The sequence below is a fragment of a genome, unplaced genomic scaffold (genome assembly GCF_019419815.1).
Source record: "Pyrus x bretschneideri cultivar Hongxiangsu unplaced genomic scaffold, Pyrus_bretschneideri_v1 Contig33, whole genome shotgun sequence".
In the NCBI taxonomy this organism is placed as follows: domain Eukaryota; kingdom Viridiplantae; phylum Streptophyta; class Magnoliopsida; order Rosales; family Rosaceae; genus Pyrus; species Pyrus x bretschneideri.
In genome coordinates this window covers 4865762-4883700 of record NW_025999646.1, presented here as the reverse complement: position 1 = coordinate 4883700, position 17939 = coordinate 4865762, and the positions used below count along the sequence as shown (strand labels likewise).

At 35.8% G+C, this 17939-nt stretch overlaps 1 protein-coding gene across 2 annotated transcripts; it reads left to right on the top strand.

The window, feature by feature from the left end:
- Nucleotides 1-10775: 10775 nt before the first annotated feature.
- Nucleotides 10776-17910, top strand: LOC103963765 (disease resistance RPP13-like protein 4). 2 transcript variants are annotated; one of them, XM_009376620.3, is made up of 5 exons: nucleotides 10776-10934; nucleotides 11142-11203; nucleotides 11933-12016; nucleotides 14778-16582; nucleotides 16868-17910. In XM_009376620.3, the coding sequence occupies exons 4-5, from the start codon at nucleotides 14782-14784 to the stop codon at nucleotides 17677-17679; spliced, it is 2613 nt and encodes an 870-aa protein (XP_009374895.2). In that variant the 5' UTR covers nucleotides 10776-10934; nucleotides 11142-11203; nucleotides 11933-12016; nucleotides 14778-14781; the 3' UTR covers nucleotides 17680-17910. The 2 variants fall into 2 exon arrangements, with proteins under 2 accessions (XP_009374895.2, XP_009374896.2); XM_009376621.3 differs by having other exon boundaries at nucleotides 10800-10934; nucleotides 11139-11203.
- Nucleotides 17911-17939: the final 29 nt, after the last annotated feature.

Genomic DNA, 17939 nt, shown 5'->3' with positions numbered 1-17939 from the left:
TTCTTGGAATCGGGGCTGGATTTTGTAAAGCTCCTTCTATAGTTCCTATTTTTTGGCCTCTCCTACAGATGGCCTTGCTAAAGGTAAATTGGGTCTTGTGGCTTGTGGTGGGGTTTTTCGAGATTCTGCAGGGTTTTTTTCTTGGTGGTTTCTCACTGAGCTTGGGGTATTGCACTTCTTTCTATGCAGAGCTTTATGCTGTCATTCTTGTTGTGGAATTGGCTCATGTGCGGGGTTGGCAAAGTTTATGACTTGAAAGTGACTCTTCTAGCGTGGTATCTTGTTTTGCTTCTGGTTTTTTTTCTCCTCCTTCGTCACTCTAGACTCATTGGAAGAACAATATTTTCCGATTGCAGCACATGGTAGTTTGTTGATCTCATACATTTCGAGAAGGGAATGCAGCTACTGATAAATTGGTCAATTTAAGCTTCTCTCGTCTTCCCTTGTTTGACATGACATTCCTCTTATAGAGATTTTTCCTTTTTTGCAATTAGATTTCTTGGGTATGCCGATCTACATGTTTAAATTAGATTTCTTGGGTATGCCGATCTACATGTTTATCTCCCCTTCTTGATGTGTGGTTTTCTTTTTACCTAATTTTTTTGGATTTTCCTTTTTTGGTTTGCAGCTTGTTTCTTACCTTTTAGGTTTTATTTTAGAGAGTTTTGGTCCTATGTCCACCCTTTCCTTTTCTTGTATTTTCTATTTTCAAGAGGGTTAAGGTCTAGTCTCCCTTTTCTCTTGTATTTTATTTTTCAAGAGGAGTAATGTGTATGTCTCCCCTCTTTTCTTGTATTTTGTTTTTCTTTCTTTATGAGGGGTAATGTAGTATCCCACATCGCCCGTGAGGGCGTGGTCTTTGGGCCTTATATATCCATTGCCAGCATGTACCTTTCAGTGAGGCCTTTTGGAGCTGCGGCTTGCAAGGACAAAACCGTGCGGTAACCCTCTGCTGTGACCTAGTCCAGAGGGGAATGCCAAAGCGGACAATATCACTGCGAGGGAGGGCTGGGATGTGACAATTTGGTATCAGAGCCAGACTCACGATCGTGGTGTGCCGACGAGGACGTCGGGCTCCCTAAGGGGGGTGGATTGTAGTATCCCACATCGCCCGTGAGGTCGTGGTCTTTGGGCCTTATATATCCATTGCCAGCATGTACCTTTCAGTGAGGCCTTTTGGAGCTGCGGCTTGCAAGGACAAAACCGTGCGGTAGCCCTCTGCTGTGACCTAGTCCAGAGGGGGAATGCCAAAGCGGACAATATCACTGCGAGGGAGGGCTGGGATGTGACAGGTAAGGTTTTTGTCCTTTCTGATTAGGTATAACTTTTTTTTAATCAATAAATTTCTTTCGTATTATCAAGGTTTTCTAACAAAAAAAAAAAAAAACAATTTTGAATCATAACAATTAAAACCATGATCTGGGGAGTTTTAACAAAAAATTCGTGGTACTGTTCACTTTAACGAAAAACCACATTTTTACATTAAAAAGTCAATCATGTAACTATTCACTTTACCCTTTATTTTATTCTTATCGTTAAAACTTAAAGTTTTCTATTTCATTAGTTTTCCTTTAAATCTAAGTGTGGTCATAAAAATCATGTTTCTATTCATTTTTTTTAAGTTAACGGCATTTGTGACTGAAAGATAACAATTTATTAAGTCTGCACTGAAAAAAGAAGGTTATCCAACGGGTTTAAATAAGAAATTTAATTGTCTAATTATTAAAAGCCAATAACAATAATAGAGTTTGTCCTGACTTAAAGTTCAAAAAGATTGACTTCGTGTTGTCATCGATATAGTTATATACACGCCATGGCTATCATCCGTCACTCACAAGAACAACGAACGATGACATTTGAATACAAGATTTATTATTTGTATAGAATCATTAATTAAATATAAATGAAAGATAATAGTTATGAAATGTGGTTGTTAGTAGTGGTGGTGGTGTCAATAGTGATGATGGTTGGTGGTGATGGCGGCAGTGATGGTAGTGGGTGGAGGCGATGGCAGCAGCGGCGGCCACAACGGCATGTGGTGATGGTGGTAGCCGTGGTGGTGGTGGCAACATGTGGTGCGGGTAGGTGGTGGCCACTCATGGTCAAGTTTGTTTTTTTTTTTTTTTTTGAACTCTCACTTATAGAAATTTGAAAATGATACACATTTACATAGAATTTAAATTTGGGAATTGGAGGTCCCAAATTTCAAGGTTTTTTTTTTCATGCGGAAATTCTAAATTTCTATGTTTATGAATCCAAATAAGGAAATTGATACATGTCAAATTATAAATTCTTATTTTTGTCCAAAATTCAAGTTTATTTCACTCCTCCAAATATAATGTTAAAGTTGACTAAAGATACAACGTTTAATTTTCCAAGTTACCCTTCAAGTCAAGTAAATATACACATTAGGACTTTTAAGCTAGAGAATTGCTAAAAGAACTCTCATAAATTGGGACTCTTCATGAACTCTTTGTTACATTATAGTTTAACATCAATTTTTATGTCAATATTATAAAATATTATGCTAAAAATATGAGATGATAAAAAATTTATAAAGAATTCTACTTTTAAAAATATCTAACATTTAAGCTATAATTTGATTGGAAATCTTGTCTCATGCATTATGTGGCATTTTTCTTTTGGCATCAATGTTCAAGAGTTGAGCTTGTCTTTTCAAAAAGCTCCACGTATTGTCTAAGAGTTAAAGCTCCAAACATCGGCTTTGTTTAAAGTTGTCGTCCTTTACACATGTCTATGAACAATTGGATTTTTCTTGAGTGGCGTACATGCAAATTTGATTGGAATCTTGCTTGAAATAATTAGGTCATATCTATGGACAATTATTTTCGTATCTACCACTTTTTGAAACTCGTGTTTCATGCATAATTTGTCAGTTTGCTTTAGGAATTGTTATTGACCTTTCAAATTTTTCATTTTACACTTTAAATTTTTTATATTTAAAAAAAAAAATACATTTATAAAGAATATAGAATGAAATATTTAAAATGCCAATAACACTTCCCTTTACTTTTGGTATCAAAGGTTTCCTCAAGATAAGCTTTGTTTAAAGCTTAATCGTACGAACGAAAACCATGATTACTAAAAGACAATAACAATAATAGAGTACTTAGTGCCAGCAGTCAGGGGGAGTATCTTGTGCAATTGCACAGAGCCTCCACATCTAAAGGTCCCCATTAATCAACTATGAGATTTGATTATTTTGTTTCTTGTTTGAGGAGGGAGAGTGGAGATAAGTAGAGAGATCAAGGCTTTAATAACATTTGTTGCAGAAAATTAAAGACTACTTTTTGTCTTTCTATAACTGTTGTTTTGCAATTTGGACAAGTGTTTATAGTTTCTACTTTAATTTATTCATCATTTTGTTTTGTTTCTTCGTTTCTTTTATACCTTAATGATTTGTTGATTTATCACATAATTTTAAATTTTTTAAGAATAAGATCTAGCAAACGAGTTTTTGTTGTTGATTATTCATCATTTTGTTTTGTTTCATGGTTTTTTTTATTTTTTATTTTATATGTTCACTAATAATTTTGTTGATTGATCAGATGATATAAGGCTTTAGTTCAGCAAATCCTAAACGAGGTATTGATGCGGGTGGAATAGGAGAGTGAGTCGGTCCACTTTATTTGCATGTGTTTCTCTGCATAATCAGTAAAGAGCTAGTTGGACTATTTGGACAGGTTTCTGTTGAATTTACATGATTCAAGAAAGCCAAAAGGATTATAGGGATAAAATTAAACTCAAGGAATTATGCCTGGACATATATTTTATGGCGACTCATTCTATGCGATAGATAATCACATTCTTTTGCTTCCTCGGATCCCCATCATCGCATACTAAGAGATAATAATAACGAAATACTTCTAGGTACTATTTATTTGAAAAAAAAATATCATATTTTTACACTAAAAAGTCAATCATGGTACTATTCACTTATAACACATTTTTATCATTTTCGTTAAAACTCAAAGTTTTTAAGCTCTTTTCATTAGTTTTCCTTAATAATTATATGTTCAATCATTCATATTTTAAATAATAATTAGAAACAAAGTTGGATATCTGTCGAAAGCGGTAACCTCCTACTTTATTTGAGAGATATCATTCATAATGCAATTATAGGCATGCCCATTTAGTCTTACCTCATGTGAAGCTCTTTAAACATTGATCTCATATTCCATTTTTTTTCCTTAATGAACATATTTGTAGTTTTATAGGTTAGGATTGTGTTCCATAAAAGAGGGCAATAGTGGTTTTAAGAGGTGAAAAAGATAAATAATTTTGTGATACACGTTAAAAGTGATTGGGGTGTCTTTAAAAATATTTTTTTTGGGGTATTTGAACTTTAATCCTTGAAGAAGATTAAAATTCAATAAAAACCAGGTATTAGATTGAATATTGATTTTAGTCTTCTAATGTGTACTTAATTCAAATTTATATTATATTTTTGTTTTAATATTTAATAGATATCTTATTTAATGTAATTACATTAAAATTAAAATTATTTACTATTATACACATTTTAATTCTTTTATATTTATTTTACTCCTTTTAATTAGTGTACCTAAATGTCCATATCATAATATATTTTACTAAATTAGTGTACCAAAATGTCCATACCTAAATATATTGTAGTGAAATAGTGGCACATAAGAAAATATGCATAAACATAAGTGTACCGAAAAATTCCGTACCTAAATATATGATACTAAATTAGTGTACCGAAATGTCGGTGCATATATATTATAATAAACTAGTGTACCGAAATGTCCGTACCTAAACATATTATACTGACCTAGTGTACCGAAATATTCATATCTAAATATATTGTAATGAATTAGTGGCACATAAGAAAATATGCAAAAACATGTGTACCAAAAAATCTTTACGAAAATATTTTTCTATATAAGATACTTACCATAATGAGAATTAAAATTTATAATATTTTCATAAAATTTAATTTGTGAACACTGTGACATCCCACATCGCCCAGGGAAGTGATCCTTATATGTATATTCCCATCCCTACCTAGCACGATGCCTTTTGGGAGCTCACTGACTTTGAGTTCCGTAGGAACTCCGAAGTTAAGCGAGTAGTGCGTGAGAGCAATCCCATGATGGGTGACCCACTGTGAAGTTGCTCGTGAGTTCCAAAAAATAAAACCGTGAGGGCGTGGTCGGAGCCCAAAGCGGACAATATCGTGCTATGGTGGTGGAGCGGGCCCGGGAAGTGATCCGCCCCGGGCCGGGATGTGACAATTTGGTATCAGAGCCTAACCCTAGCCGTGTGTGTGCCGACGAGGACGTCGGGCCCCTAAGGGGGGTGGATTGTGACATCCCACATTGCCCAGGGGAGTGATCCTTATATGTATATTCCCATCCCTACCTAGCACAAGGCCTTTTGGGAGCTCACTGGCTTTGAGTTCCGTAGGAACTCCGAAGTTAAGCGAGTAGCGCGCGAGAGCATTCCCAGGATGGGTGACCCATCGGGAAGTTCTCGTGTGAGTTCCCAGAAACAAAACCGTGAGGGCGTGGTCGGGGCCCAAAGCAGACAATATCGTGCTACGGTGGTGGAGCGGGCCCGGGTTGTGGTGGGGGCCCGGGCCGGGATGTGACAAACACCATACAATTATAAATAAAAAAGAGAGACATTTAATTTGTTGGCATTAAATAGAGTCTAGGGACTAAAATCAATTTTTAATCTTGTATAAGACATTTTTCTAAACTTCATCTTATTTAAGGATTAAAATCTAATTTTCTATTTATTTTTTGGGGGGCTTTTATGTAACATCCCACATCGCCCAGGGGACTGATCCTTAAATGTATATTCCCATCCTACCTAGCACGAGGCCTTTTGGGAGCTCACTGGCTTTGGGTTCCGTAGGAACTCCAAAGTTAAGCGAGTAGCGCGCGAGAGCACTCCCAGGATGGGTGACCCATTGAGAAGTTCTCGTGTGAGTTCCCAGAAACAAAACCGTGAGGGCGTGGTCGGGGCCCAAAGCGGACAATATCGTGTTACGGTGGTGGATCGGGCCCGGGTTGTGGTGGGGGCCCGGGTCGGGATGCGACAAATTTGGTATCAGAGCCTATCCTTAGCCGGAAATGTGCCGACGAGGACGTCGGACCCCTAAGGGGGGTGGATTGTAACATCCCACATCACCCAGGGGACTGATCCTTAAATGTATATTCCCATCCTATCTAGCACGAGGCCTTTTGGGAGCTCACTGGCTTTGGGTTCCATAGGAACTCCAAAGTTAAGCGAGTAGCGCGCGAGAGCACTCCCAGGATGGGTGACCCATCGGGAAGTTCTCGTGTGAGTTCCCAGAAACAAAACCGTGAGGGCGTGGTCGGGGCCCAAAGGGGACAATATCGTGTTACGGTGGTGGATCGGGCCCGGGTTGTGGTGGGGGCCCGGGCCGGGATGTGACATTTTAGATCCAGGTCAAAAAACATAGTGTGTTTTTAGGAATGAGTCCAGTTATCTAATTATATGTTTTTACTTCTTTTATACTCATTTAATATTTTCTAAAAATATTAAAAATCAATTAAAATCTTTTAATATTATGCATTTTCCAACTCCAAAATATCTAATTAATATCTCATAACAAAAAAACTAGTATGCTAACATAGATATATCTGCAAAACATTATACCCTAACTCAAGTAGCAAATATATGAATATATATTATACCTATAAGTGAGATATAAAAACCTAACTAAAAGGTATAAAAGACATAATATACCTACAAGCAAGACACATCAATTTGTGACAGGTTAACTATGAAAAAAAATCTGTCATATAGGTAGATAAATACAATTAATCTGTGATATAGGTTGATTATGAAGAAATAATCAAAAAGATAATTATGAAGAAATTTGATTTTTACAATAAATTTTTTCATTGAAGAGATAATTATTGATAATAAAATATTTAAATTTAAGAAATTGTACTATTTCTATTATTGACTAAAAAAAATTGGACTTATATCAATTTTTTAAGACCTTATAAGGTCAAAATTATTATTGCATATTAGAGTATATAAATATTAATATGAATGTATTCAATATTATGTAGAGTGCTAATAAGAAATATTTCTTCAATTTTCAATAAAAAATAAAAATATTAAAAAAACTCTAAAAAAATGAGACTCTCTCTAAATTTTTTTTTTTTAAAACAAATATGAAATAAAACATGTTACCAAAAGAAAATTGCTTGCGAGACTCGCTTTGAGTGACTCCAACCATCCCCTCTAAGATTCCACGTGTTTTAGGTTTCAAAAGACGCAATGGGCTACTTTTATTTCCTGCTTATGCCCTCCATTAAGCCTTGGAAGCATTTGAGATCCTAACCTCCTCTAATTTTTAAAGATAAAATATAAATAAAAAACTTCTCTCCCTAATCCACTTCTTTTTTTCTCTCTTTCTCCTTCCCATTTTAAAATAAAAATAAAAATTATTCTCACACAGTAGGGCATATGCTAGTTATTAATAATGCAATGCATATAGTTACTAGTACGGACTTAATGCATGATTATTGATAACTATTCTCTATATAATAAATATTTATATTTTTTTATTAAAATGAAAATATTTCAGTTTGGGGCATGAGTTCGGGACGGATACCCCAATAACCTAACCAAACTCAAAATTGAAAAATTTATCCGATGATTATCCATAACCATAAAGTACCCGAAATCTAATTCAAAACCGAACCATTCAGATCGGTTATTTATGAGGATTGAGTTGGACATGTTAAATTGCCATCCTTAGAAAGCATTAACCCATGTTCTCCCAACGTGGGAAACAAAAATTTATCTAATGTCTGGTTTGTTTATAGTTTTGTTAAACTCTTTTTATTAAAACTCTCTATTTTTATTTCCATTCCGCCACTATGTTAAATTATGAGAATTAATTAAAATCCCTAATCTATGCATCTTTCTTTTTTGTTTCCTATTTTGAATGTTCTTGACATGGGGCCCCTGCAACACAACTATTTTTATTAATCCTCTCACTGAGCTTGGAGTATCGTACTTCTTTCTATGCAGAGTTTCATGCTGCCATTCTTGCTGTGAAATTGGCTCACACGCGAGGTTGGCAAAAATTATGACTTGAAAATGACTCTTCTAGCGTAATATCTTGTTTTGCTTTTGGTTCTTTTTCTCCTCCTTGGTCACTCTAGACTCATTGGAAGAATGGTATTTTTTGATTGCAGCACATGATATTCCGTTGATCTCATACATTTCGAGAAGGGAATGTAGTTGCTGATAAATTGACCAATTTAGGGCTTCTCTTGTAACATCCCACATCGCCCAGGGGAGTAATCCTTATATGTATATTCCCATCCCTACCTAGCACGAGGCCTTTTGGGAGCTCACTGGCTTCGGGTTCTATGGGAACTCTGAAGTTAAGCGAGTAGCACTCGAGAGCACTCCCATGATGGGTGACCCACTGGGAAGTTGCTCGTGAGTTCCCAAAAACAAAACCGTGAGGGAATAGTAAGCCTAAAGCGGACAATATCGTGCTACGGTAGTGGAGCAGGCCCGGGAAATGGTCCCCCCCCCAGCGGGATGTGACAAATTGGTATCATACCCAATCCCTGGCCGGAAGTGTGCCGACGAGGACATCAGGCCCTTAAGGGGGGTGGATTGTAACATCCCACATCGGCCAGGGGAGTGATCCTTATATGTATATTCCTATCCCTACCTAGCACGAGGCCTTTTGGGAGCTCACTGGCTTCGGGTTGAAATGGTAAGCCCAAAGCGGACAATATCGTGTTACGGTGGTGGAGCGGGCCCGGGAAGTGATTCATCCCGGGCCGGGATGTGACAATTTGGTATCAGAGCCAATCCCTGGTCGGAAGTGTGTCGACGAGGACGTTGGGCCCCTAAGGAGGGTGGATTGTAACATCTCACATCGCTCAGGGGAGTGATCCTTATATGTATATTCTCATCCCTACCTAGCAAGGGGCCTTTTGGGAGCTCATTGGCTTCGGGTTATATGGGAACTCCGAAGTTAAGAGAGTAGCGCTCGAGAGCACTCTCATGATGGGTGACCCACTGGGAAGTTGCTCGTGAGTTCCCAAAAACAAAATCGTGAGGGAGTGGTAAGCCCAAAGCAGACAATATTGTACTACGGTGGTGGAGCGGGTCAGGGAAGTGATCCGCCCCGGGCGGGGATGTGACATCTCTCGTCTTCACTTGTTTGGCATGCTACTCCTCCTATAGAGATTCTTCATTTTTTGCAATCATATTTCTTGTGTATGCCGGCCTATAGGTTTATCTCTCCTTCTTGATGCGTGGTTTTCTTGTTACCTAATTTTTTTGGATTTTCCTTTTTTTGTTTGCAGCTTGTCTTACAGGTTCTTACCTTGTAGGTTTTATTTTAGAGAGGTTTGGTCCTATATCCACCCACCCTCTCTTTTTCTTGTATTTTTTTTTTCAAGAGGGTTAAGGTCTTGTCCCTCTTTTTTTTTCTCGCATATTGTTTTTCAAGGGGGTAAGATGTATGTCATGTCACCTCTCTTTTCTTGTATTTTGTTTTTCTTGCTTTATGAGAAGTAAAGTTTTTGTCCATTCTGACTAGATATAACATTTTTTTTTCATATCATTAAATTTCTTTCGTATTGTCGAGATTTTCTTAAAAAAAAAAAATCAAATCATAACAATTAAAAACCATTAAATGTATTAAGTGTGGGCATAAAATCATGTTTTTATTCACTTTTTAAGTTAACGGCATATTGTGACTGAAACATAACAATTTATTAAGTTTGCACTGAAAAAAGAAGGTTACCCTACGGGTATAAATAAGAAATCTAATTGTCTAATTATTATGAGAGATTATATTCATTAAATTTCTTTCGTATTAGCGAGATTTTCTTAAAAAAAAAAATCAAATCATAACAATTAAAAACCATTAAATCTATTATGTGTGGGCATAAAATCATGTTTTTATTCACTTTTTAAGTTAACGGCATATTGTGACTGAAAGATAACAATTTATTAAGTTTGCACTGAAAAAACAAGGTTACCCTACAGGTATAAATAAGAAATCTAATTGTCTAATTATTATAAGAGATTATATTCACACATTTCAAATTACTTCTCTTACATTTTTTTAATTTTTTAATATTTTTTACACACCACTAATAAAAAAAATTAAAAATTAAAAAAATATGAAAAAAATAATTTAAAATGTGTGAATATAATCTTCTATTATTAAAAACCGATAACAATAGTAGAGTCTGTCCTGACTTAAAGTTCAAAAAGATTGACTTCGTGTTGTCATCCATTACATGTTACATACACGTCATGGCTATCATCCGTCACCCGCAAGAACCAATGATTACTAAAGTTCGACAACAATAATAGAGTATTGTGGACCGTCAAAAGATGAAAAAAAATTATTGTGTTCTCTGATATTTCAAATATTTTAATCTTTAGATTATAATTTTTTGTATTTTCTAACGATTAAAATGTTTGTATTTTCTAAATAAAAATCTATACTTTCAAAACCTCAAAATATGTCACTTAATACTACGGCCTAATAATATTTTTTTTTACTTGTAAGTGAGAGGTTTTAGATTCGATTCTCATCAAAGGTGAATTCGAACTACATTATTGCTAAATCCATTCCTTCATTTTTAGTATAAATAATATTATTTGTTAAAAAAAAAAATTAAAAAAAAACCTCAAAATATGAAACCGGGCTATTTTAGAAAGTCCCAAAAGATAATCACCGCCCCCTACTTGTGTGCTTATACCTCTATATATATATATTTGAACGAAATATCAAGCCCAAGGGTACAAGTTATAAGGTGTTTTTTTTTTTAATGTAGTCTTGCGGCATCAATCTCACTGATTACATAGTCAGATGCAGATGAAGTAGCTAGCTAGCTGTCACCAGAAAACAAAACAAGGTAGCATTCACCTTCTTCCCCATCTTTCCCAGCTAATTATACTATAGATTACAGAGTAAAAGCCATCAATTAATAATTTCTGGTTTCATATACTATACATATATACACACACACACACATATACATGCATATATCTCTCTCTCTCTCTCTCTCTCTCTCTCTCTCTCTCTCTCTCAAATGGATTAATTCTTTGTATCTGATCAGCAGGATTTGAAGTCCTCCGATAGTCAAGTCCAACTCGATCGATCTGCGCGCATACGTTAATTTGAGTATGTGCTTCTGAATGATGATAGATTAATTATTGTCAAAGTATTTGGTTGTGCCCTCGATCTATATGTTTCGAATGTCAAGAAAGGATGATGTTTTACGCCAAAAAATACTTTAAATGTTCTTAAAAACTTGATTTTTGTGAAACTAGATACACCAAAACCAGATCATACATGTGATGAATAGAGCAAAATATTAAGAATACAAATCGAGTCTGTTATGGATAGTATTTTATTAAATAAAGGCACAAGTTCTATAGGATCTAGAAGATTATTTCTCTGTCTGACTGTTTTTCTTGAGGTTAAGTGAAGGGCACTATGAATTAGTATGAATAAAGGAACAAGTTCAAGGTTAAAACACATATATCTCTTTCATGTTCCTTTTACTTTATAATTTATTTCTCAACACATTTATCAGTAAGACAAACATGCTTTTGACGTTGCATTATATAGTAAGAAATAATTCATCGTAAAAAGCGATCAATAGGTCCTTGCCTTAGACCATCTCCGAAGGATTTACCTCAATGAAAATCCTTTATGCGACTCATTTCCTGCTTTTATAGAGGAATTATCTTCTCGCTAAGGGGGTATTTTATATAGCATATGGAGTTTGCTGAATCAAATAGTCTTTGAAGGATTATCTCCCTATATTTCTTTATGAAAATTTTATAGTGATGATTATCATTTATTCACAATTATGTTTGTTCTAATTATATATGGCTTTCTTTGTAGATTCACCATTAGCAAGGGCAGCAGTGCTCTGTACTCGATTGGGGAGAGGTCACTTCAACTTCAAAGTTTGGCCACGTCAACCGGGTAATTCTAAACTCGAATTCATGTTTCAAAGCCTTGATTATATAAACAATGACTATGAAGCATGAACTCAATTTAATAATTTATAAAATTATATATCATATCGTGAATTTCTTGAATTATGGTGTTTGTGAGTTAAGTGAATGTGGAAATCAAATAAACAAACCCTAAACTCGAATTCTGCAAGAATTAAATCTCGAGTTGGGTATTGGACAAAGCCCAAACTATCAGCCTAACTTTTGGGCTGAGCCAACTTCTTTCTACACTCCAATTTATTTCCTAACCAAGAATTGGAGTAAGAAAGAATTAGAGTAAGCATGAAATGCATTACCCATAAATCGGAGTCAAGCATTTGTATTAGGAAAATTTGATTTGAACTCACAACTTCTTTCTATTGAGAATTTATGATTTATAGCGAAATTTTGACACCTAAATTCGTAATGTCAGTTTTTATTATAACTTTCAAATATAACAAAAATTCACATTAATCTATTTGAAAATCTTATCTATATATGATGCTCATTAAGTGATTTTCAGAAAATTTTCATGCTTTGATTTTGACCAATGTACCCTCAAAGTTAAAATCCAAAGACCATAATGCAGATGAGATTTTTTATGTTCTTTCTTTCTTTCACGTTCTTTTTCATTTTTGGGTTTTGATTATTCCCACATCCTAATCCAATAAGTTGAAAGAAAGAAAAGACATTCAGCCAAACAAATTGTCAATTCATTTATTGATTGACAAACACCTACAACTGAATTGCATATTCTTGCATAATAATTGATTGATATTCTGGAAATTTCATAACATACAACTTCTGCATACTTTCAAAATAGAAATTTTCCAGTCTTCATTTGGATGGAAATCTCCAGTACACGGTTTCATAGGATTTTGTGTGTGTGTGTGTGTGTGTGTGCGCGCGTATCATCTTAATTTGGGGCACACACTTATGGATCGATCTAATGGTTTTTCCATAGCTCCTATCAATTCTAATAATTTATACTTCAATTTTGATACTTAAAATGCATTTTCACTTTAACAATATTGCAGCCGACATATATTCATGGTGTTAGTCTTGTTTAACGCCTACAATTATGCCACTCCTCTCCTAATGAACAACGATGAATAAGATTATTGAGAGTTTTAACAAAAAAATCCATGGTACTGTTCACTTTAACGAAAAACCACATTTTTACATTAAAAAGTTAATCCTGGTACTATTCAGTTTACTCTTTATTTTGTCCTTATCGTTAAAATTCAAAGTTCTCAAGTCTTTTTCATTAGTTTTCCTAAGATTAAAAGGCTATTGGCTTTTTAGTTGTAATTAGGTTTTAATTTTGAGGCCAATGGAGACATTTAATTAAGTGAAATTTTGGATACATTTGAAATTTTCTATAAAAACTAATAATTATGAATTCAAGGCTTAAATTTTGGCTATTAATGATAAAAACTTCTTTCTACACTCAACTTATTCTCTATACTCTATTATTTTAATTAAACTATCAATATCTTTTTAAACCCAAATTTACTATCTAAATTATTCTTACAAACCTAATTTAATATGTAAATTTATCTCTACATCCATTTAAAAAATAAACAATCAAAATCAAATGTTCTCCAACTCATTCAAATAATAACCAAGGAATAAAAAGAAAATCGTAGGACACAATGAAATCCTTCCTACAAGAATGAAGAACCATGAAATTGCAAATAAAATGCTAAATGGACACAAGAAAATTATAGCATTAGTAGCATAGTACAAGCTGTGGCAAACAGAACCCCACGACCATTGTTCTATATACTAGCACTGATTGTATTCACGATTGACCCCCTCCGCCTAATTCCATATGAGACATGCCACTTTGGCTGAGGAAGGAACACGTCTTGGCTTTCAGGTTCTAAAGCCTGAAGACAAGGTTGCTAGTTATGCAAAGTTCAATATCAAATTCGGCTTTCAGTGTGCCGAATGTAGTAACCTTGTAACACCTCACTTCACCAAGAAGGCTGATGAGATGACCTCTACCAACAAGGACTCGGAAATCCTTATTGACTGAGACTTGGATAAATAATTAGTTGGTCTCAAAACAGTGCTGTTTATCCAAACTGAAGGTGTTCCTCGGTCGGCTGATTCTACAACTCTAGTACTGTTTATCCAAATTTAAGATGTCGCCAGTTACCTCTACAATGTTGTTTATCCAAATTGAAAATATGTTGGTGGGAAAAAAGAAAATAAAAAATCTCAACATGATTAAAAAGTTTGTACAAGGTAGTTGTGTGTTGAATTGGCCAGGCTTCTCGTTGCGCTACGTCTTGAATTAGCCACCATGAATTAGCTTTATAATAAAGGCGCAAGACTAGAGAGAAAGCACACATCACAAACCTTTGATCCCATCTTCTCTCTCTTTGCCATTCCCTCTCACTCACTCTATATTTTCTTTCGCAATTGGGTCTAACATTTTTATTTTTAAAAATTACTATTATTGAGGAGAGGGAAGAGTTTGTCATCTTATTTATGTATTTATTATTATTATTACAAGCTATGTTCTACACTTATATACATTAAGGAGAGAATAATAGTTTGAACTCGAGATGTATTGTGTTGGAGAGAAAGATTCCAACCACAATAACAATTCACCACTTGCAATTTTCCGACTTATTTTATGCTAAAATGTTCTAATATGGATTTTATCTATTTTTAATTGTCTTAAATAATAGTATCATAAATATAATATAACTAAGGCGAAATGTGTAAAAATGTAACAGATCGATGACGATGCTAGCAGAAGCTCTGGTTCAGGCCGTAACAGCACAAGTACTCAGTGCTGCAGTGCACGAAGCTCAGTTCTGTTTTAATTTCAAAAGTGAGCTTGAGAAGATGAAGATCTGGCTTGAAAAAATGAATTGCTTAGTGGTCGACGCAGACAAGAAACTGAAACTGTCGTCTGAACAGGAAACGGTCAAGAAATATTTGGGTGAGCTAAGGGAAGTGATTTATGAAGCCGACAACGCATTGACGGATTGCCTGATCAGAGAGGAAGAAAAGAAGAAAAAGACGTTCTTCTCATGCTTGTTGCCTCTGGAGCCGGTTTTCCCGTATCAGATGGGCAGGAGGTTGACGAACATTAATTCTGATATGAAGAAGGTGCACGACGAGTTGGTCAAGTATTTGAGTGCATCAGCTGCTGCACCAGATGGTATGAGCCAACATATCATCAGCAGCAGGCCATTTGTTGGTTCACTAAACCCACAAAAGACATATGGATTGGATGGGGACATAGAAGAGTTGAAAGGGTGGATACTTAAAGACGACGAGAAGGAACCAGCAATGAACTACATTGGCATTGTGGGGATGGGGGGCCTGGGCAAAACCACCCTTGCTCAACAACTCTTTAACGATTCACAAATCTTGGATCACTTTGAAAAGACAATGTGGGTGTGTGTTTCCGGAAATTTCTGCGAGCAGTGGATCCTGAAAAGGTTACTCAGCAAAGTTAATGAAGAAACGTCTTCCTTGGATAATGATGAAATTTTGCGCAGACTCATCACTGTCCTTAATGGTAAATCCTATCTCATTGTCCTGGATGATGTGTGGCCTTACAAAAACAAATCAGATTGGTTGAAAGACCTGTGCTCCAAGCTACCAACATCAGTTGGTAAATCCAGCTGCATCATTATTACCACCAGGAATGAACACGTTGCGCAAAAAATGGTTCTTAGAAACACACAAATTCATTACCATCAACCTCTGAAGAGCAAAGACAGCTGGGATTTATTCAGTGAATATGCATTTCGAAAAAGCAATGGACAATGCCCTGGTGATCATTATAAAGATGTCTCAGTGCATATCTTGAAGAAATGTGGTGGCCTTCCTTTGGCAATAAAGACTTTAGGAAGCTTATTGTCTGAGAAGGTTGATTCTCCTTTAGAATGGACAGACATTTCGAACAAATTCCATGCACTCACAACCGAAGGAAAAACTGTAGATGTCATCGACTCTCTGCAGTTAAGCTATGATGAACTTCCACATACCAGTCTCAAGCAATGCCTATTGTGTGTCTCCATTTATCCTGAAGACTTTGAGATAGATGCCAGACAGTTGATTCACTGGTGGGTTGGGGAGGGCCTCGTCCAGCAAAAGGATTCAAAAACAGCTATAGAATTGGGATATGAATATCTCGCAGAACTAGTGAACAGATGCCTGCTGGAAGTAGTGGATCGTCGATGGTATGATGGGAAAGTTTATAAGTGCAAGATACATGATATGGTGCGGGAGGTAATTATCAAGATTGCGGGAGAGGAGGCATTTTGCATCTTCAATGAGCAGGGAAAGCTAATGCAGAAACATGAGCAAAATGAGCAAAATGAGCAAAAGCCACGATGGTTCCGTATCAGCGAAGACATGGATGAAGACAAGAAGGAACTAGAAGATAATCCAAAGTTGAGGACATTTTTTCTCATGTCAAGCCCTCCGAGTAACTTTGGCAAGAATTTTGGGATCCTGGAGTCCCTCAGGGTGTTGGACTTGTCTTACTCTAAAGTTGTCGAATATAGCATCACCCAGTCTCCAGGTAGAACGTACTTTAAATTCTTCATCATGCTTTCTAATTTTGATCCATTGAGTGTGTGCACTTGTATATGTGATGTTTGTGCATAAAAAAATGAATATCACACGCCTCTTTTCTTCCTTTATGCACACCTACTTTATTTATGACCTTTGGATAGAATAAATCAAAGGAAAAAAATAAACATGAGTGTGTGTAAGAAGAAGAGACATGTAGAAATCATTTTCCACAAACAAAAACACAAAAATGAAACAAAACAAAATATTCCATCTCACATGTTTTATTTAACAGTGACAAGTGTTGAGGATCTCTTCAGCCATATCAGTTCTCTCAAACGCTTAGCATGTCTAAACTTGAGTGGAACTCAGATACGGGAAGTCCCATCTTCGATTCAGAAACTGCTTAACCTCCAGCTTTTGGTGTTGAACGGATGCAAAAAATTAGTCAAAATACACCCATCCATCAAATGTTTGAAGAGGCTCATTGTCTTGGACGTTGGAGATTGTCCCCTTGATTGCCTACCCAAGGGTCTAGGGAACCTCTGTCTTCTACAAGAACTTACCGGATTCAAGGTGGTGAATCCGGCCAAAACACAGGGTTGCGCCCTTCGTGAGCTCAGAGGACTAAAGAAGCTAAGAGTTCTTCGAATTGTGCTAAGTGCTGACACTGAAATCTCTCCAGATGAAATAGGCGTCCTATCAAGTCTCAGCAATCTCAAGGTCGTTACCATTGATGCTGATGAATGTAAAGAACAGGAAACTTTGGGAAAGTTAGACGGGCTTAAGATGCCTCCAAATCTCAGGGAGCTGTATGTAAGGAATTATCATTCCAAGACAATGCCCAACTGGTTTCATCCGAATGTGCTTTCTGGATTGCAGTATCTCTGTGTTGAGAATTGTGACATTGCGAAACTGACCAGTGATCAGTCCACTTGGAAACATGTTGAGGGTTTGTGTTTGAAGTTGCTGAACTATGAGGAAGATGGGGATAACTTGAGGAAAATTATGCCTGCACTCCGCTACATGGAGATTCGCCATTGTTCAAAGTTCAAAAATCTTCCCCGCGAGGTTGAAGAGCAAGGGGTTTGGAGAAAGAAAAATTGATCAGTGTATAGTGATCAATAACAGCCCAGAAAATCACCATCTCCATGGAAGCCTCCGATCATTGATTTATCTTGGTTACTCTAGCCTTAAACTTTGTGTGCGATATGTATTGTGGTGTGCTGTTAAAACTTAAATTTGCTTGGGATGTAATGTTATTTTATTAGAGATGATGTAATGGTGTGATCTTGTATAATAAGCAAAAATATATATGCATTAGTTGTACTTTATTTATTTGTTTGGTTTAAAGTTAATTTGATTTG